The sequence below is a fragment of the Myotis yumanensis genome, unplaced genomic scaffold, assembly GCF_028538775.1.
Source record: "Myotis yumanensis isolate MYYU_CA2020_CCGP unplaced genomic scaffold, mMyoYum1.0.hap1 SCAF_8, whole genome shotgun sequence".
Classification (NCBI taxonomy): domain Eukaryota; kingdom Metazoa; phylum Chordata; class Mammalia; order Chiroptera; family Vespertilionidae; genus Myotis; species Myotis yumanensis.
The window spans coordinates 2238959-2253170 of record NW_027223759.1 but is presented as its reverse complement, the minus strand read 5'-3'; the positions used below and the strand labels follow the sequence as shown (position 1 = coordinate 2253170).

Here is a 14212-nt window from a genome sequence, read left to right as displayed (position 1 = left end):
GGTGGGCCGGTGCGCAGGTGCAGCAGTGCTGTGCTCAGGGGATGCAGGCGGTGCTGGCCAGGCGATGCCAGGGCGTGGCCACACCTCGTGCCGCGGGCAATCTCACACCTTTGTCTTAATTGTCACAGGTCAAAGGAGAGGCCTGCCAGTGCCAGTTTGCATTTAGTTTAGATCAAAAAGCTAGGAGAACTGAAACCTAAACGTTTGAGTTCAGGTCTCAGACAAACGCGATAAATACATAGAAGATCCATGAAATAAAAAGAACTGACCCGAGAACGGCCCTGAAGTAACCAGCTTGGTTTGTTGGCATCACGCACAGCATCGAAGGGCAGGGTTGGCTCTGGCATTTAGTTCCCGGCATTTTTCCGAAGGCGGGTGGGACGCAGGGGCAGGGCACAGCCAGGCGGCGCCAGGGCAGCTGCGCTCTGCTCCTGATCACCGGGGTCGCAGCAGCGAGAGCAGGTGATGCTTAGAAGCAGGTGCTTGGGGTATATCGATGCTGAGTTTTACTGTAATTTATTCATTTGTTCATCACAACCCTCAATAGAGGCAAACAATACAAATGAGGTGGTAGTGGGACAAGCACCTGATCTTATAAAAGTGATGGGGCCTTGAATGGCGAGTAACAGGTATAAAATTAAACTGTTAATTCTCATCTGAATTTGGGTACTTAAATGGGTATAAAAACCAAATTTAGTTACACTTTAGATAAATTATCCTTCCACATAAATAAACTTCATTAACAAAGCCCATGTTAAGGTATTCAAAATGCCCATATTAACAAAGCAGCAAATATTTACTCTTGTGGCTTATTTCCAAAGTAAGAAGTATCATAGACACATTAGACAAGTGTATTATCAGAACCTGACAATGGAATATGTAATCCCATATCAAATACTGCAGACAGAGAGCTCATAACGAGATCCCAAATAAACCAACAATGTAGCTAAGAAAGACATCAGCAGATTCCATTCTGAATACAAAGCATACTTTTTTTTTTTTTTTTTTTTTTTTGCTGGTCTCTTAGGACAGAGATTTCACAACCATTCTTAGCATGCTATCCTATTTTTCTCATTTTGGCTGAAATAATTTATCCTCCCGTTTTACTTATTTTTTTAAACTTGTTCCAGAAGGAAGCTTTAAAAAAATAAGGTCCTTTTTTTTTTTTTTTTATTGGGCATGGATTTATATATCCCTCTACACAATTAAAATGATGGCCTGGCCTGGCCAGTGCGAATCAGTGGTTGGCATCTAGGAACCAGGAGGTCACAGTTCGATTCCGGGTCAGGGCACAGGCCGGGGTTGCGGGCTCCATCCCCTGGAACTTCCTCACCTAGAGCCCCCTCCTGCTTCTGCAGAGCCATTTCCTGCTCTGAGGTCTCAGTCTGCCCCTGACCTGCAGACACTAGCTGCCTCAGTCTGGGAAGCAGCGAGCAGGACCGTGTGGTTCGGCCGTGGAGCTCATCACCACGACCATCAAGGCTGCGAAAGGATTTTAAAGTCTCGCCTCACGACACGTGTTCAGACGTGAGACACTGGGGTTAGTTAGCTTGTGCCTCTGGGAGTGCAATTTGGTGACTTAGAGAAGAAATCTTTAAAACATGTGTTATCTTTAATTGACAACTTTAATTTCTAGAGATATGTCACATGGCATTCATTAGAGAGGCCACACAAACATTCATAAGCAAGAGCATTCTTTGTTAGGTTATTTTTTAATTGTAAAAATGAAGACAAAATCTAAGTAAAATACTGAGGCATTTATTAGGTAAACCAAGTTCAGACACATGATGGAAACTAATATTAACTATCTCCAGAGTATTGAGTAAGGTATTTAGATTATTCTTTATTTTTCTCTATTTAAAAAATTTCAGTGAAAACTGCCCTGAAATAATCAGTTTAATTTGTTTAAATTAATCACTCAAAGTATTAAAGTACTATGAACTCGTATTATTTTTATAATTAGATAAAAGAACAATATATGTGAAAGAAGAAATATATGTGAAAGAAGAAATAGAACTCATTACTCAAATGAGTATACTCCTTAATGTATTTATTCTCTGCAGTTGTCTAGTAAAAAGCATCGATTCATAAGCTATCAATGAAAATTAATATATTCACAAAGCATTTATTGAGCATGTGTGTGCCAGGCGGAGGGTATGAAGTGGACAGGGCTATGCCTTCGAGAGGCCAGGTCGGCAGGGTGACAGATCCTGAGATACAAAACCCAGGCAGAATGTGATAAAATAGGGATCTGTCGGGACAGTTCACCCACTGTTATTTATCCTGTGTGCTTGGCATCATGCTAACAAAACACAGCTTCTGAGATTCTAAGGTTCTAAGAATCAAAAGAAATTCCATCCACACCTTTTGTGTTTGATACATCTATTATACAAGCAAATTAAAGTGCTTGGCTTTATTTACTTTAGATTATGATAGTTTCTTATGTTAGTTTTTATTTTCCTACCAATCAATATTTTTTCTAGGTTTTCCTCAGATATTAAATTATCTAATATTGCCACACCTTTTCTTATTTTTCCCGTTTCTTTTTATTAAGTTGAGCACTCTTATCTCTGGTTATTTCTCAGATTCTCCCAGGAGCCTTAGGGGAGGGTGGCACGGGTTTTAGGACTGGCATCGGGCACGTGATTAAAACCTAGGTGGCATGTAAGGTGCGTGTGAAACTCACGTGTCCGAATCCCTAGAACGTTTCGTTTGTCGCATGTAGGTAGCATCTCATGCTTTGACTTGACATGTGTTCGTCACAAGCACTTCTTGGTCTCGTCAGCTCGTTGGGTTTGGCTGTTGTAAGAACGGAATTGGCTTTGCTTTCTCCTTCTAGCTTTCAGATGAGTAGTGTTTTTTCTCATGAATAATGTCTGACTCAATATCCAAAATTGATTAACTCTCTCTTCTGAATTTTTTTTGTTTCTTACATAGACATTCCCAGGGTTTACATAGAATATTGTAGTATGACATGTTCATGTTCAACAAACCATCGTGTTTTACTAATTGAAGTTTCCTTCTTGCTTCACAGGGAGAGAAAGGAGAGCCAGGATCAGTGCCTGTTGTGAGTACATGTTTATGTCACATTCACGCCCCTTCCACCCGCTAGCTAAGAGCTGTATATTATACTCAGGTGCATGCTCTCAAAAAAAGGGAAGTTTGTTGTTTTATAACCAAGTTTTTAGTATAAGACAAGCAAACCAAGATTAATTCCCTAATACAATAGTTAATTTTAATATAAACTTTTATGTTTATTAAATATAATTCTGAATATTAACCAAAATAGATTATTTATTTCATACAAAACTTAATGCTCATTCAGTACAATATTCTTGACTTTTACAGTCCCATAACTAAAGGTGAAAATCAGGGTTTTACAAAAATAAGTATGTTGCATGTGACTATAAAGTAACAGACACACAGTTTCAATAGTATAATCGCCCTGTGATCCCAAGAGAGCGAGACTGGGCATCCACTCTCTGGACACGGTCATGCCGTCCTCCTGCCTGAGACTCCTGTGGTGTAGTCATTTTTAAAAACTATCTTATTGTTGGAAGTATGCAGATGTCCCCCCCCAACACACACCCCAGATTGTATAAAAGTTCTTAAGGGTCACCTAGATTTGTCGGTGATAAGCGCAGATCACTAAGTAGGATGACAGCTCTTCAGCAGCCACTGTCGTGGATTTTAATGGAGTCACTGCCGTTCCGTCAATAAAACGTGTGCACGTTGGTTTGCTTGGCAGTGTCGGCGTTTTCGCCTTGCCATAGGTCGGCTTGTTTTGAACAGGTGACCTGAAGAGAAGATCACTCGTTTTCCCTTTCATTTAAAACACTTCCGTGTGCTTCCCATGTCTTAGGGCAGTGATGGCGAACCTTTTGAGCTTGGTGTGCCAGCATTCTGAAAAACCCTAACTTAACTCTGGTGCCGGGTCACATAGAGAAATTTTTTGATCTTTGCAACCATAGTAAAACAAAGACTTACATTTTTGATATTTATTTTATATATTTAAATGCCAGTTAACAAAGAAAAATCAACCAAAAAAACGAGTTCGCGTGTCACCTCTTACTTAGTCGCCATCGCTGTGACTTAGGTGCTGTTCTAGGTGCTTTTCAGATACTTCTAGTCTTCAGCACAGTCCCGTGAGGAGGTCATTCACAGTCCTGATCACCGTCTCACAGGAGAGAAAGCGAAGCACAGAGGAGGCAGCGCAGGCTGTGCAGCTGCTGGGCTGGATGGGCCTGCGGCCTCGGGCTCAGCCCGGCTCCGACGCCCCTGCCAGGCTGCCCTCCTGCCTCGGCGCTGGGGTCACGGGGCTTCTTCTCCCGGAGGGAAGGGGCCTCAGTCAACAGCCTTCCTGTTTCTTAACTATTCTCTGGGGCTGCTGTTGTTGTTCCTCTGAGTTTGATTGTTGACTTTTCTAAATCTCCGTAAATAGAAGTTTCGTCTTTGCAAATTCTGTTGTTTCTCGTTTAGGTGACCGGCATCCGTGGTCGGCCCGGACCCTCGGTGAGTAGTTCCCTTCAGCGTCCGCGGTGCTGGCAGTTCTGGAAGGGACGGGACATGTTTATGAATCTCACAGCCACAAAGGCAGTAAATGCCCAGCAAGGATGCCTGGTGGCCCTCGGCAGTTTTTCTTAAAGCACCTTCCAGGGCAGGCCTCCTGCAGCCGCAGTGAGGGACGCAGGGGCCGCTTGGTCCTGCAGCTGTAGTGCCCGCTGTTTCTCGAGGGTCAGTGTCCCTCTTGCTGTGTGAAGGGCAAAGCAGCCGATGGGTGTACGGCTGGTTTAGGTTAGCCTTGGCATTGCCATTAGGGCGTGCTTGTCTGTTGTGTTAAAGGTGGGTTACTCTTATCTGTTTAATGAAACAATTGTTGATTTTATCTATTGATGAAATGAAATTATATAGCAGTAGAATTTGAGATATCACACATTGGAATAGCATATTTCGGATTTCAGGTTTGGATTCCCAGTAGCATTCATAGGTAACTAGATGGATATAACACACACACACACACACACACACACACACACTCTCACACACGATTCCTGTGGGACTTAGGACACTAAATCAGCAGAAGTAACGATAGCCTTCACAGGCCTGCTCCGGCCCCCGGAAGCTTTGGCCTTTAAGCAGTGCTGACTGTTGGACCGAGAAAATGCACAGCCTAATTTCCTTAACTCAATTGAACCTCTTTTGAAGAGAATGGGATTCTCTGGGCCACTGCCGTTTTGTAGAAAAAGAGCTGGTTTAAACGTGAGCACAAGGATCCCACTTTCGAAAGACAATACTCGCGCTTGTCCTGTGGAGGGGTAAAGAACTGCACTTACTGTTTGGAGGTTCTGAGTGGGTTTTAAAGAGACAGGGGAGATGAGGCAGCGCTCTGAGTCAGCAGGAAGTGAGGTTCTTGCAGGCACATGTGGAGCGAGAGCTTTCTTCCCAGCGCGTCCACTGGCGACCCGAGTGCTGGTGAGTAACTTGGGGCATCATGTACCAGCGTGGACTCAGGCATTCGCTCAGACCAGTGACATTCGGAGCGCGCACATCTGTGTCGCTCTCAGAATCTGAAATAGAAGTCTTTGTGCCCATAGATAAGGGACAAGACCGCAAGAATGATCTTTACGAATTTGCCATGACTGTTCCAATGAGTATAGTGAGCTCGCTGGCCTCCACGGGGCTGTGCTGTAGCAGCTAATGCTTTACAGGCCTTAGCGCCACTGCTAAAGCAGACGGCCCTCTATACACACAGCTTCCGTGTGCACGTGGCTTATTTTCTAGTCTGTGACTGAGCTGAATTCAAAACGGAGGGGGATTTTCCCGTCTTCCACTTTCTTATCCCGAGCAAGCCTTTCAAACAGAACCATCTGCGTGTGGACGTGTTCTGCAGCGTAACCACTGTTTTCTGCTTCAGGGCCCTCCAGGATCGCAGGGACCAAGAGGAGACAGAGGCCCCAAAGGAAAGCCTGTGAGTTGGCGGCGGGCCCCTTGGTGTGGATTGTCCTGGGTACTGGGCCCCTGGACCCCGTTCTCTGGGTGCAGCACAGAGCTGGTGGCTTTGTTCCTCCCTCACCTCCCTTCAGTGTGACATCCAGTTCGGGTCATGAGGAGACTGTGTCCGTCTCCTGATTCGGAGGAAATGATCACATGCTAATAATTACCGGTTATCCTTTTCGATGGCACAGATGACCTGTCTTGTCCTTCGTGAGGTCAAATTAGAATGAAGTAGAACCTAACGGAATATAATGAATGCCTCATGTTGTTTTCCGAAATTGTAACTCATGAGTAAGCAATGCCAAGAATGCACTGATGAGATAAAGCGCCCGAGCCCTGTGAGCTGTGGCTGCCACAGGAACAACCAAATTGGATAAAGGAAAAAGGAACTAATCGAGGACACATTTTCTTTCATGTGGGTGTGTAATGAATTTATTTCACAAGCAGCGTGCTGCTGCTTCATTGAGCGGTTCTGCAGAGCCATCAAAGGGATAGTTCTAAAAATCAACAAATCCATGGCCAGGATAAAGGGAGTGCCTTAAAATGTGAATAATAATTCTGTACCTTTGAGGTAAAACACGAGAATGTCGTATGCGTACGCCAGATGTTTCTCCTTACTACCTCCTGCTGCCCTAGGATAGCAGTTCTCTCTCCCTGTCACCCACAAAAGCTCGTGTCTTTCATATACTGAATAGCAGGATTAATTAGTGTATTGCTATCATTATCTTATGTTTCAATCTGAAAATTCTGTGCTCTTTTATTTTCTGTCAAATGATATGTCCTAAAATGTAACCCTGGACTGTTAACTTTCAAATACGCATTTACCCACATCTAAACAGGAGAAATGGATGAGCAGGTTAGCAGCAGACAACCTTGAGTATATAAACGAGGAAAAACCTAATGCTGGGAACTCTTGCTGCCCTGCTTTCTTCTTTGATACAATTGTATGTTTCACTTGATGCCGTGTGTAGAAGCATGAAACAGTATCTGCTTTTCCAGGCTGGAGCTGGGGTTGTGGGTGGTGTGTGTAGACATGCGGTAGTCGCAGTGCCCCAGGGAGCGGGCCGGGCCTGACGGGTGGGCAGGAAGCTGTGTCCGATGATCGTCTGCCTCATCCTTCACTTCTGTCCTCTGCACCGTCTCCCCCTCGGGGCCGCTTACGCACTGTGGTTGGCTCTCAGGTGTCTGTCCGGGGTCTGGAATGACAAAGCTGGGTGGGAGGGGGGTGGGAGGGCAGGGGGTCATGCGGAAAACATTGTGCACCCATGTGTTCGTGCTGAGGATAGTTGATAACATGGCTCCTAAGTCTGGGTGAAAATTGCTACGGAAATAGTGGTTGGGCTTCCAGATCCCTGTTAGGATTTAGTGAATCTACTCCTCGCGCCTCTTACTTCTCTTCCCTTCTTCTCCCCTCCCCTCACGATTCCTTTCTTAATCGTAGCAGTGGTATGACAGTGTTTAACAACTGACTCCTTACAAATAAATAAATAAAGTGCCTGTAGCGCTTGCCGATTTCCCGGGTGTTAATACCCCCACCAAAGCTGATGTCAGGATATTGGCATGCTGTCACAGAATACCCACAGGTAGAATGTTTGGCCTCAGGTCGCACGGCTTGCAGGAGCTGCTTAGCTGGACTAGAGCTGTGGCTGACACACGTAGGGGGTATGACCATCATAAATACCATCTTCTCCCGCTACGCCCACAGCCCTCAAACACTGCAGGAGGCTCACCGCGTAGAGCGGTTCCTCAGCCTCAGGTCTGTTGGGGCGACATTTCCGTGGGCCTTGTAGGGTGTCTGGCAGCGTTGCTGATTCCTACCCACCGGATGCCGTGGTGGCAGCTGCCCCGCTGCCTCCTACACCTGTGACAACTAAAACCACCTCTCGATGTTGTCAGATGTCCCTCGGGAGGCAAGATGGACTGAGAACGACTGACGTAGAGCTGCTCTCAGAGCCTCATGACCAGCCCGTGGTCATCACGAATGTCTCTCATCACAGGCCCTTAGCTGTAAGCGTGTGGTCCTGGTAACCTCACAGCGATGGGAAACTAGCAACCTGTCAGACAGGGCAGTCGATGGGGTGCTGAGTGCTAACTGCACGTGACATTGGACAGCTGTTGGTTTAACATCTGTGAAGTGGGAAATATACCAGCTCCCACTCCAACAGATAACGATTGGTGTGTTTGTCATGCTACTAACCAGCAGTGCATTCACTTGATTCTGGGTCCTCGTCACTCCTGCTTGTGGATGTCGAAAGGTCGCCACCTAGTGGCGATCTGCAAGACTTGGTATTTCAGATGGCTTCCGGGATCCTAGGGAATCCTGGGGGGTGGGAGGGACCCATTCTGAAGAGAACATTGACGCTGATATAACCTATGTGACTAGCTCGCTTGGGAATGGGAAAATATATCGTTTAGTGCATTCCCAAATTACAGTTTTTGTTTTCAATATTTATCAATGAAAATGTTCATATACATGTTGTCATATTTTTTCTTATTTTCTCTTATAATCTTGCTTATTATGTTCACTTCATTTTGGATAGTTTTTCTGAGTTTAACCTCAGTCTGTGTAATAGTTACCCTGATTGTTTAAGGAGATGCCATGGGGACACAGGATGCATCATGAAGTCTACGAAAAAGTGGGCTGTCTTCAGAGCTGAGTTTGAAACATGACTATTAATCCCAGAGGCCTGGGGCCCGGACCCGCCGCTGCGGGTTAAACCACCCAGACCTCTCTTTACTCCCATCGGCACGGATGCAGTTTTGGTTTTGTCTTTGGAAACGTCTTTGAGAGCGGAAATAATGTGTCAGCTCACTTTTCGTATATAACAATAACTAGTATTCAATTTGCAATTTCAATTTGCAAACACCTTAGTTTTCCACGCCAGGCTCCACGTGGTGTAGACTCCTCCCCTGCTGGGGCCACTGCCAGCATACATTCGCAGTTTCTGCTGCCCACGCCCACGTGATTCAGAAACCCTGGGTAGCGGTTAAAATCAGCCCCCACTCACATGCATGTCATGGGAAGAGTCCAGTGAGTTGTCAGGGGCTTAGGAGTCAGAAAAGGTTTGATTTTTAAAAGATGAGAATAATTTTCCAAGAAAATATTTTTCAGAATGCCACTTCTTCTGGCTAAGTTATCTACTTCTATTTGAGCAGATGCCTTGGCTTATGTGCCCCACTCTTCCAGGAAGTGAACATGCCGATAGGAATGTCTGCATATGTTCAAACGCATGGGTTACAATTCCAAGCAGCTCCTATGCCCTCTCCCACGCCGTCCTATGTAGACGGCCCCTCCCCCAGCTTCTGCAGTTCCCCCTCCGGCTACGGCTACCTCCACTCATGAGCAGTCACTGTTGGGGGCCCTGTGTTCTCACGTTTAGGCATGAGAAGCTTCTGTTACTATTGAACTCCGACGCACTGACCATAGTTTTCTCAGTCCGTGCTGCTAACTATGAAAATCCCATTGACTTCTGAGTTATTTCGTCCTTGGTTTCTTCTTAGAGAAGGCGAGGACTCTTTGGGGATAAAGAGCCAGAACATAGTTAACAAGCCCTGTGCAAACAGGGAGGTTGGGCTGAGGACATGGCCGCTCCCCATGCCGCCTTCAGAATGGGGGTTAGGAGGGGAGCTGGGCAGCGGAGGGCATCGCTCAGGTCTCCGAGGAGCAGGCTGGCGGGGCCACTGCACCTCCCTGTGCTTCTTTGGTCTGGTCTGCCTCGGGGGTGGCGAGGAGAAGACAGTGCGCCGAGAGCGTGTAGCAAACACATCGTCAGCTTCGTGCTGGGAACCATGCGAAGCACTGAAGAGTTAGAAAGAGTAAACCTACCAACTACAATCCAGGGTCCTTCACATTGTTGTTGTTGGGGGAGGGGTTGTTAAGCAGGCACATACGTAGCTGACTGTGATCTATGACAGGCGAGCACATTGAGAAACTGTTCATGAACAGCAAACCTGGGCCCAGTGAGGAGGCTCATTCTAGAAAACTAACACACTGGATACAATGTTACACTAACACACTGGATACAATGTCATACTGACACACAGGATACAATGTCATACCAACACACTGGATATAATGTTACACTGACACACTGGATACAATGTTATACTGACACACTGGATACAATGTTATACTAACACACTGGATACAATGTTATACTGACACACTGGATACAATGTCATACCAACACACTGGATATAATGTTACACTGACACACTGGATACAATGTTACACTAACACACTGGATACAATGTTATACTGACACACTGGATACAATGTTACTCTAACACACTGGATACAATGTTATACTGACACGCTGGATACAATGTTACACTAACACACTGGATACAATGTTATACTGACACGCTGGATACAATGTTACACTAACACACAGGATACAATGTTATACTGACACACTGGATACAATGTTACACTGACACACAGGTTACAGTGTTATACTAACACTGGATACAATGTTATACTGACACACTGGATACAATGTTATACTGACACACTGGATACAATGTTACACTGACACACTGGATACAATGTTACACTACACACTGGATACAATGTTATTCTAACACAGTGGGACACACAGGATACAATGTTACACTGACACACTGGATACAATGTTACACTACACACTGGATACAATGTTATTCTAACACAGTGGGACACACAGGATACAATGTTATACTGACACTCTGGATACAATGTTATTCTAACACAGTAGATACAATGTTACACTAACACACTGGATACAGTGTTATCATTACTCCAGGAAGGCTGGTTCCTGGGGATTTAACGCATCAAGAGTAAAATTCTTACCCAGAATGCATCCTGCCCCAATAGTAGAGGCTGTGACCAGGCTAAATAACTGTAGGTGGCTGGAGTGCTATTCTTTTTATGTTTTTAACATAAAAATTGGGAGGAAGGTCCAGAGAGTTCCTATATACACCCACCCCCACACATGCAGAGCCTTCCCCATGATCAGCATCCCCATGGGAGTCCGCAGGGAATAAGGGTTTCCTGTCACTGAGTTAAGGCATAAGTGGGTAATGACGTAAAGCCACCATTGTAAGATACACAGTGTTTTCACTGCCGTAAAACTCTTCTGTGCTCCCCTATTCACCCCACCCCCACCCCTGGCAACCTTTGCACTGTCCCCATAATCTCGCCTTTTCCAGAATGTCATGGTTGGACTCATGGATGTGGCTGTTCATTTTAAAGTAATAGCACCGTCTCCATCAAGAAGTCTGTGTGCTTGGCGTTGGCAGTGGGATCTAATTTCCATGGCTTCTTTTCCCAGGGTCCCCGTGGTCCTCAGGGAATTGATGGGGAGCCAGGTGTTCCTGGCCAACCAGGGCCCCCGGGGCCTCCCGGACACCCCTCCCACCCGGGACCCGACGGCATAAGCAGGGTGAGTTGGAAGCATCGTTCATGTTTCTGTCATATAATAAGTTTTTTATTTATTGCTGTGATTTAAAATCGTGTTGGTTCAGCTTTGACCCTTGACTGTAAGAGTCCCCAAGGGAATGCAGTGCTGCTATGAAAAGGATAAAACTAAGAAATCCACAGGGAATTGTTGGGAAACGCAAAGCAGCTTTTTTTTTTTTTTTTTTAAGTGCTGCTTCAGAGGCCGTTCTCCAGGCCAGCCCTGGGCCTGTGAACTTTGTTTCTGCTGATTCTAAGGACCCTGAGCTGGGGCCCCCCTGAAGGAGAGAGGCTCAGGGGGTGACGAGTCCGTGTGACTCCCACCAGGGAGGACGACGCGGCTCCGGTGATGCATGGGAAAGGGCCACCCAGCGACACTAAAATGTGCCTGACCGCTTCCGAGCCTTCGTTTTCTGTTGGAAGTAAAACAAATGCCTTTCCAGACCGTCTCTTTGAATTCCTAGTGGCAGACTGGGATGTTTGAGTAGGTTGCACAGCGTACTGCGGGAACACAGGGGCCCCTGAAACAGGATTTCTGTTTGACAGCAGTCCATCCCTTTGTTCTGATTGTAGAAGGAACTGCCAATCTATGTTATCGAACAATTCACACATTCCTTTCGCACTAAAACCTGGAGATTAATGGGACATTGGAAATGACTGTGGACGATTTTGGTCAGCTGGGTTAGCAGAGTGTTTAGATATGAGAGAGAGCAGGTCAAACTGTTACCAGTTCTTGGAACATTCAGGAATTCCACTAAAAGGTTTATAAAAGTTTTATTAACTTACAATAAATACAGTTTAAAACTTGCCAGCCACAAGCAGGAAGGAAGAATCCCAGCTGAGTCGCATCGTCCGACATGGAATCCAGAGTCTTTAAAAGCTCCTTGTAGGCTCCTTGCAGACGTTGGCATGCTGGACCCTGGGAAGCAACCCGATAGAGATTTACAACTGAAATGGCTTAGACCGGCTCCGCACCTAACAGCACGGTCCATGACCTTACCGAGTCTCAGGCACCTGGCTCATTGCAGTTATCATTCTGAAACAACATCGTCATAGAGCAGCGGTTCTCAACCTCCTGGCCCTTTAATACAGCTCCTCATGTTGTGGTGACCCCCAACCATAAAATTATTTTCGTTGCTACTTCATAACTGTAATGTTGCTACTGTTATGAATCGTAATGTAAATATCTGATATGCAGGATGGTCTTAGGCGACCCCTGTGAAAGGGTCGTTCGACCGCCAAAGGGGTCGCGACCCACAGGTTGAGAACCACTGTCATAGAGATTTGGTGGGAGGCTGTTCAATCAAAAACGCACACAGTGAAAAACAAGTTGATCCTTTTCTCGCTTAAAGCAAAAGTTTGCAACGATCCTTAGTGGGCGTGGGGAGGCCAGGGCGTGTGTGCACATTCCCCTGTGCAGTGGGTGAGAGACCTGCCACTGACCTGCACTGTCCAACGTTGCTTTGCAGCCGTTTTCAGCACAGATGGCCGGGCTGGACGACAAAGCCGGACTCGGCAGTCAGATGGGGCTGATGCCGGGCTCAGTGGTGAGTGCCCAAGTCCCTGCTAATGACAGGACCCTGAAGAGGAGGCCCGGGTTAGCTCGTGAAGAGCAATGGGCGTCTCCTCAACACGTCCACCCATGACCCTCAGGCTGTTAGCAAACCCAGCGACGCTCCAGTTAAAAGCCGGTGGCCCATCCACAGCCAGGACAAGTATTGACATTAATAAATTAATAAAGGACGGTCTATATAGTTTACTTATTATTTAAAGAAAATAAGGAATTTTAAAACATAGCCACCGATACCATTTAAAAAGCATGCTTTCTAAACAAGTGAAACAATTGTGAGAGGGTTGTGTTGTTAGAAATAGTGATTTGGCAGAACTTTGAAACCAGTTTGCCGGTTCTATTCTCTCATTTCCTCTTTCCCTTAATGCTCTGCACCTGCCTCTCCCAGCCCCGGGAGCGTCCTGCAGGGACCTCGGACCGCCCGTCCCCTGGGATTTCTCCAGCAGCCGACAGCTCCCCTTCCTCCAGGAGCCCTTTCACTGGGCGCGGGAGCCAGGCCGTCCCACCGAGGGAGTGGGGGCTTTTGAAACCAGCTCTTCATGCTTTTTTGCTCAGAATATAATTCGAAAGCATCCCAGATTAGTGGAATTTCAGGCAATAAGGGTAGAGCAGACTACAAGATGGCCGCCTTCCACCCACCCACCCGGGCGGCCAGCATTAGGAGTCACTGAAACTGTGTGTATATTTCTTAAGTCACCAGCAGTATGGTCTCATTCAGTGATTATGTTGGGATAATTTTCTGAAATATATGAGTTTTAATCCATTTGAAGTTTAAATAACATATGCATTTATTTTTGTAATGAAACTCATTTTCTTACTAGCTAATAATCCGATCAATTCAAAACCAAAAAAAGTAAGTTTTTACCACAAGAACAAGCTTGATTTTGAGTTCATTGATTTTACTCTTTAAAATGTGACATTTGAGACGTTGTATAGGTGTTTATTAACCAATTTTTTAAAATTGCGTTTCCCTTTCCTTCCCGTGGTTATGACTCCGTGACTCACCTCATGTTTAAATGAACAGTGAGAGCCTGTGAGGGAACTCGACGTGGACGTTAAGAGAAAGGGGAATCATCCAGAAAACTCGGCCCCTCCCCCGATAGTTCTAAGTTCACCTTTGAAATAACCTGGTCATTATTGTTGGCGTTTCATGAGCCTCAGTCCCACTGGCGCCTTCAGGTGATGCGTCACCGGTTGCAGGTTGCAGCGCC

At 45.9% G+C, this 14212-nt stretch overlaps 1 protein-coding gene across 2 annotated transcripts in view; it reads left to right on the top strand.

The window, feature by feature from the left end:
* The window catches only part of COL5A2 (collagen type V alpha 2 chain), a 137825-nt gene that overhangs the window by 71683 nt on the left and 51930 nt on the right, over positions 1-14212 (top strand). For both annotated transcript variants that reach the window (XM_070421666.1, XM_070421667.1), the window contains exons 4-8: positions 3035-3067; positions 4480-4512; positions 5915-5968; positions 11307-11417; positions 12901-12978. In XM_070421666.1, coding sequence (XP_070277767.1) covers positions 3035-3067; positions 4480-4512; positions 5915-5968; positions 11307-11417; positions 12901-12978 — 309 coding nt within the window. The remainder of the gene's footprint in view (positions 1-3034; positions 3068-4479; positions 4513-5914; positions 5969-11306; positions 11418-12900; positions 12979-14212) is intronic.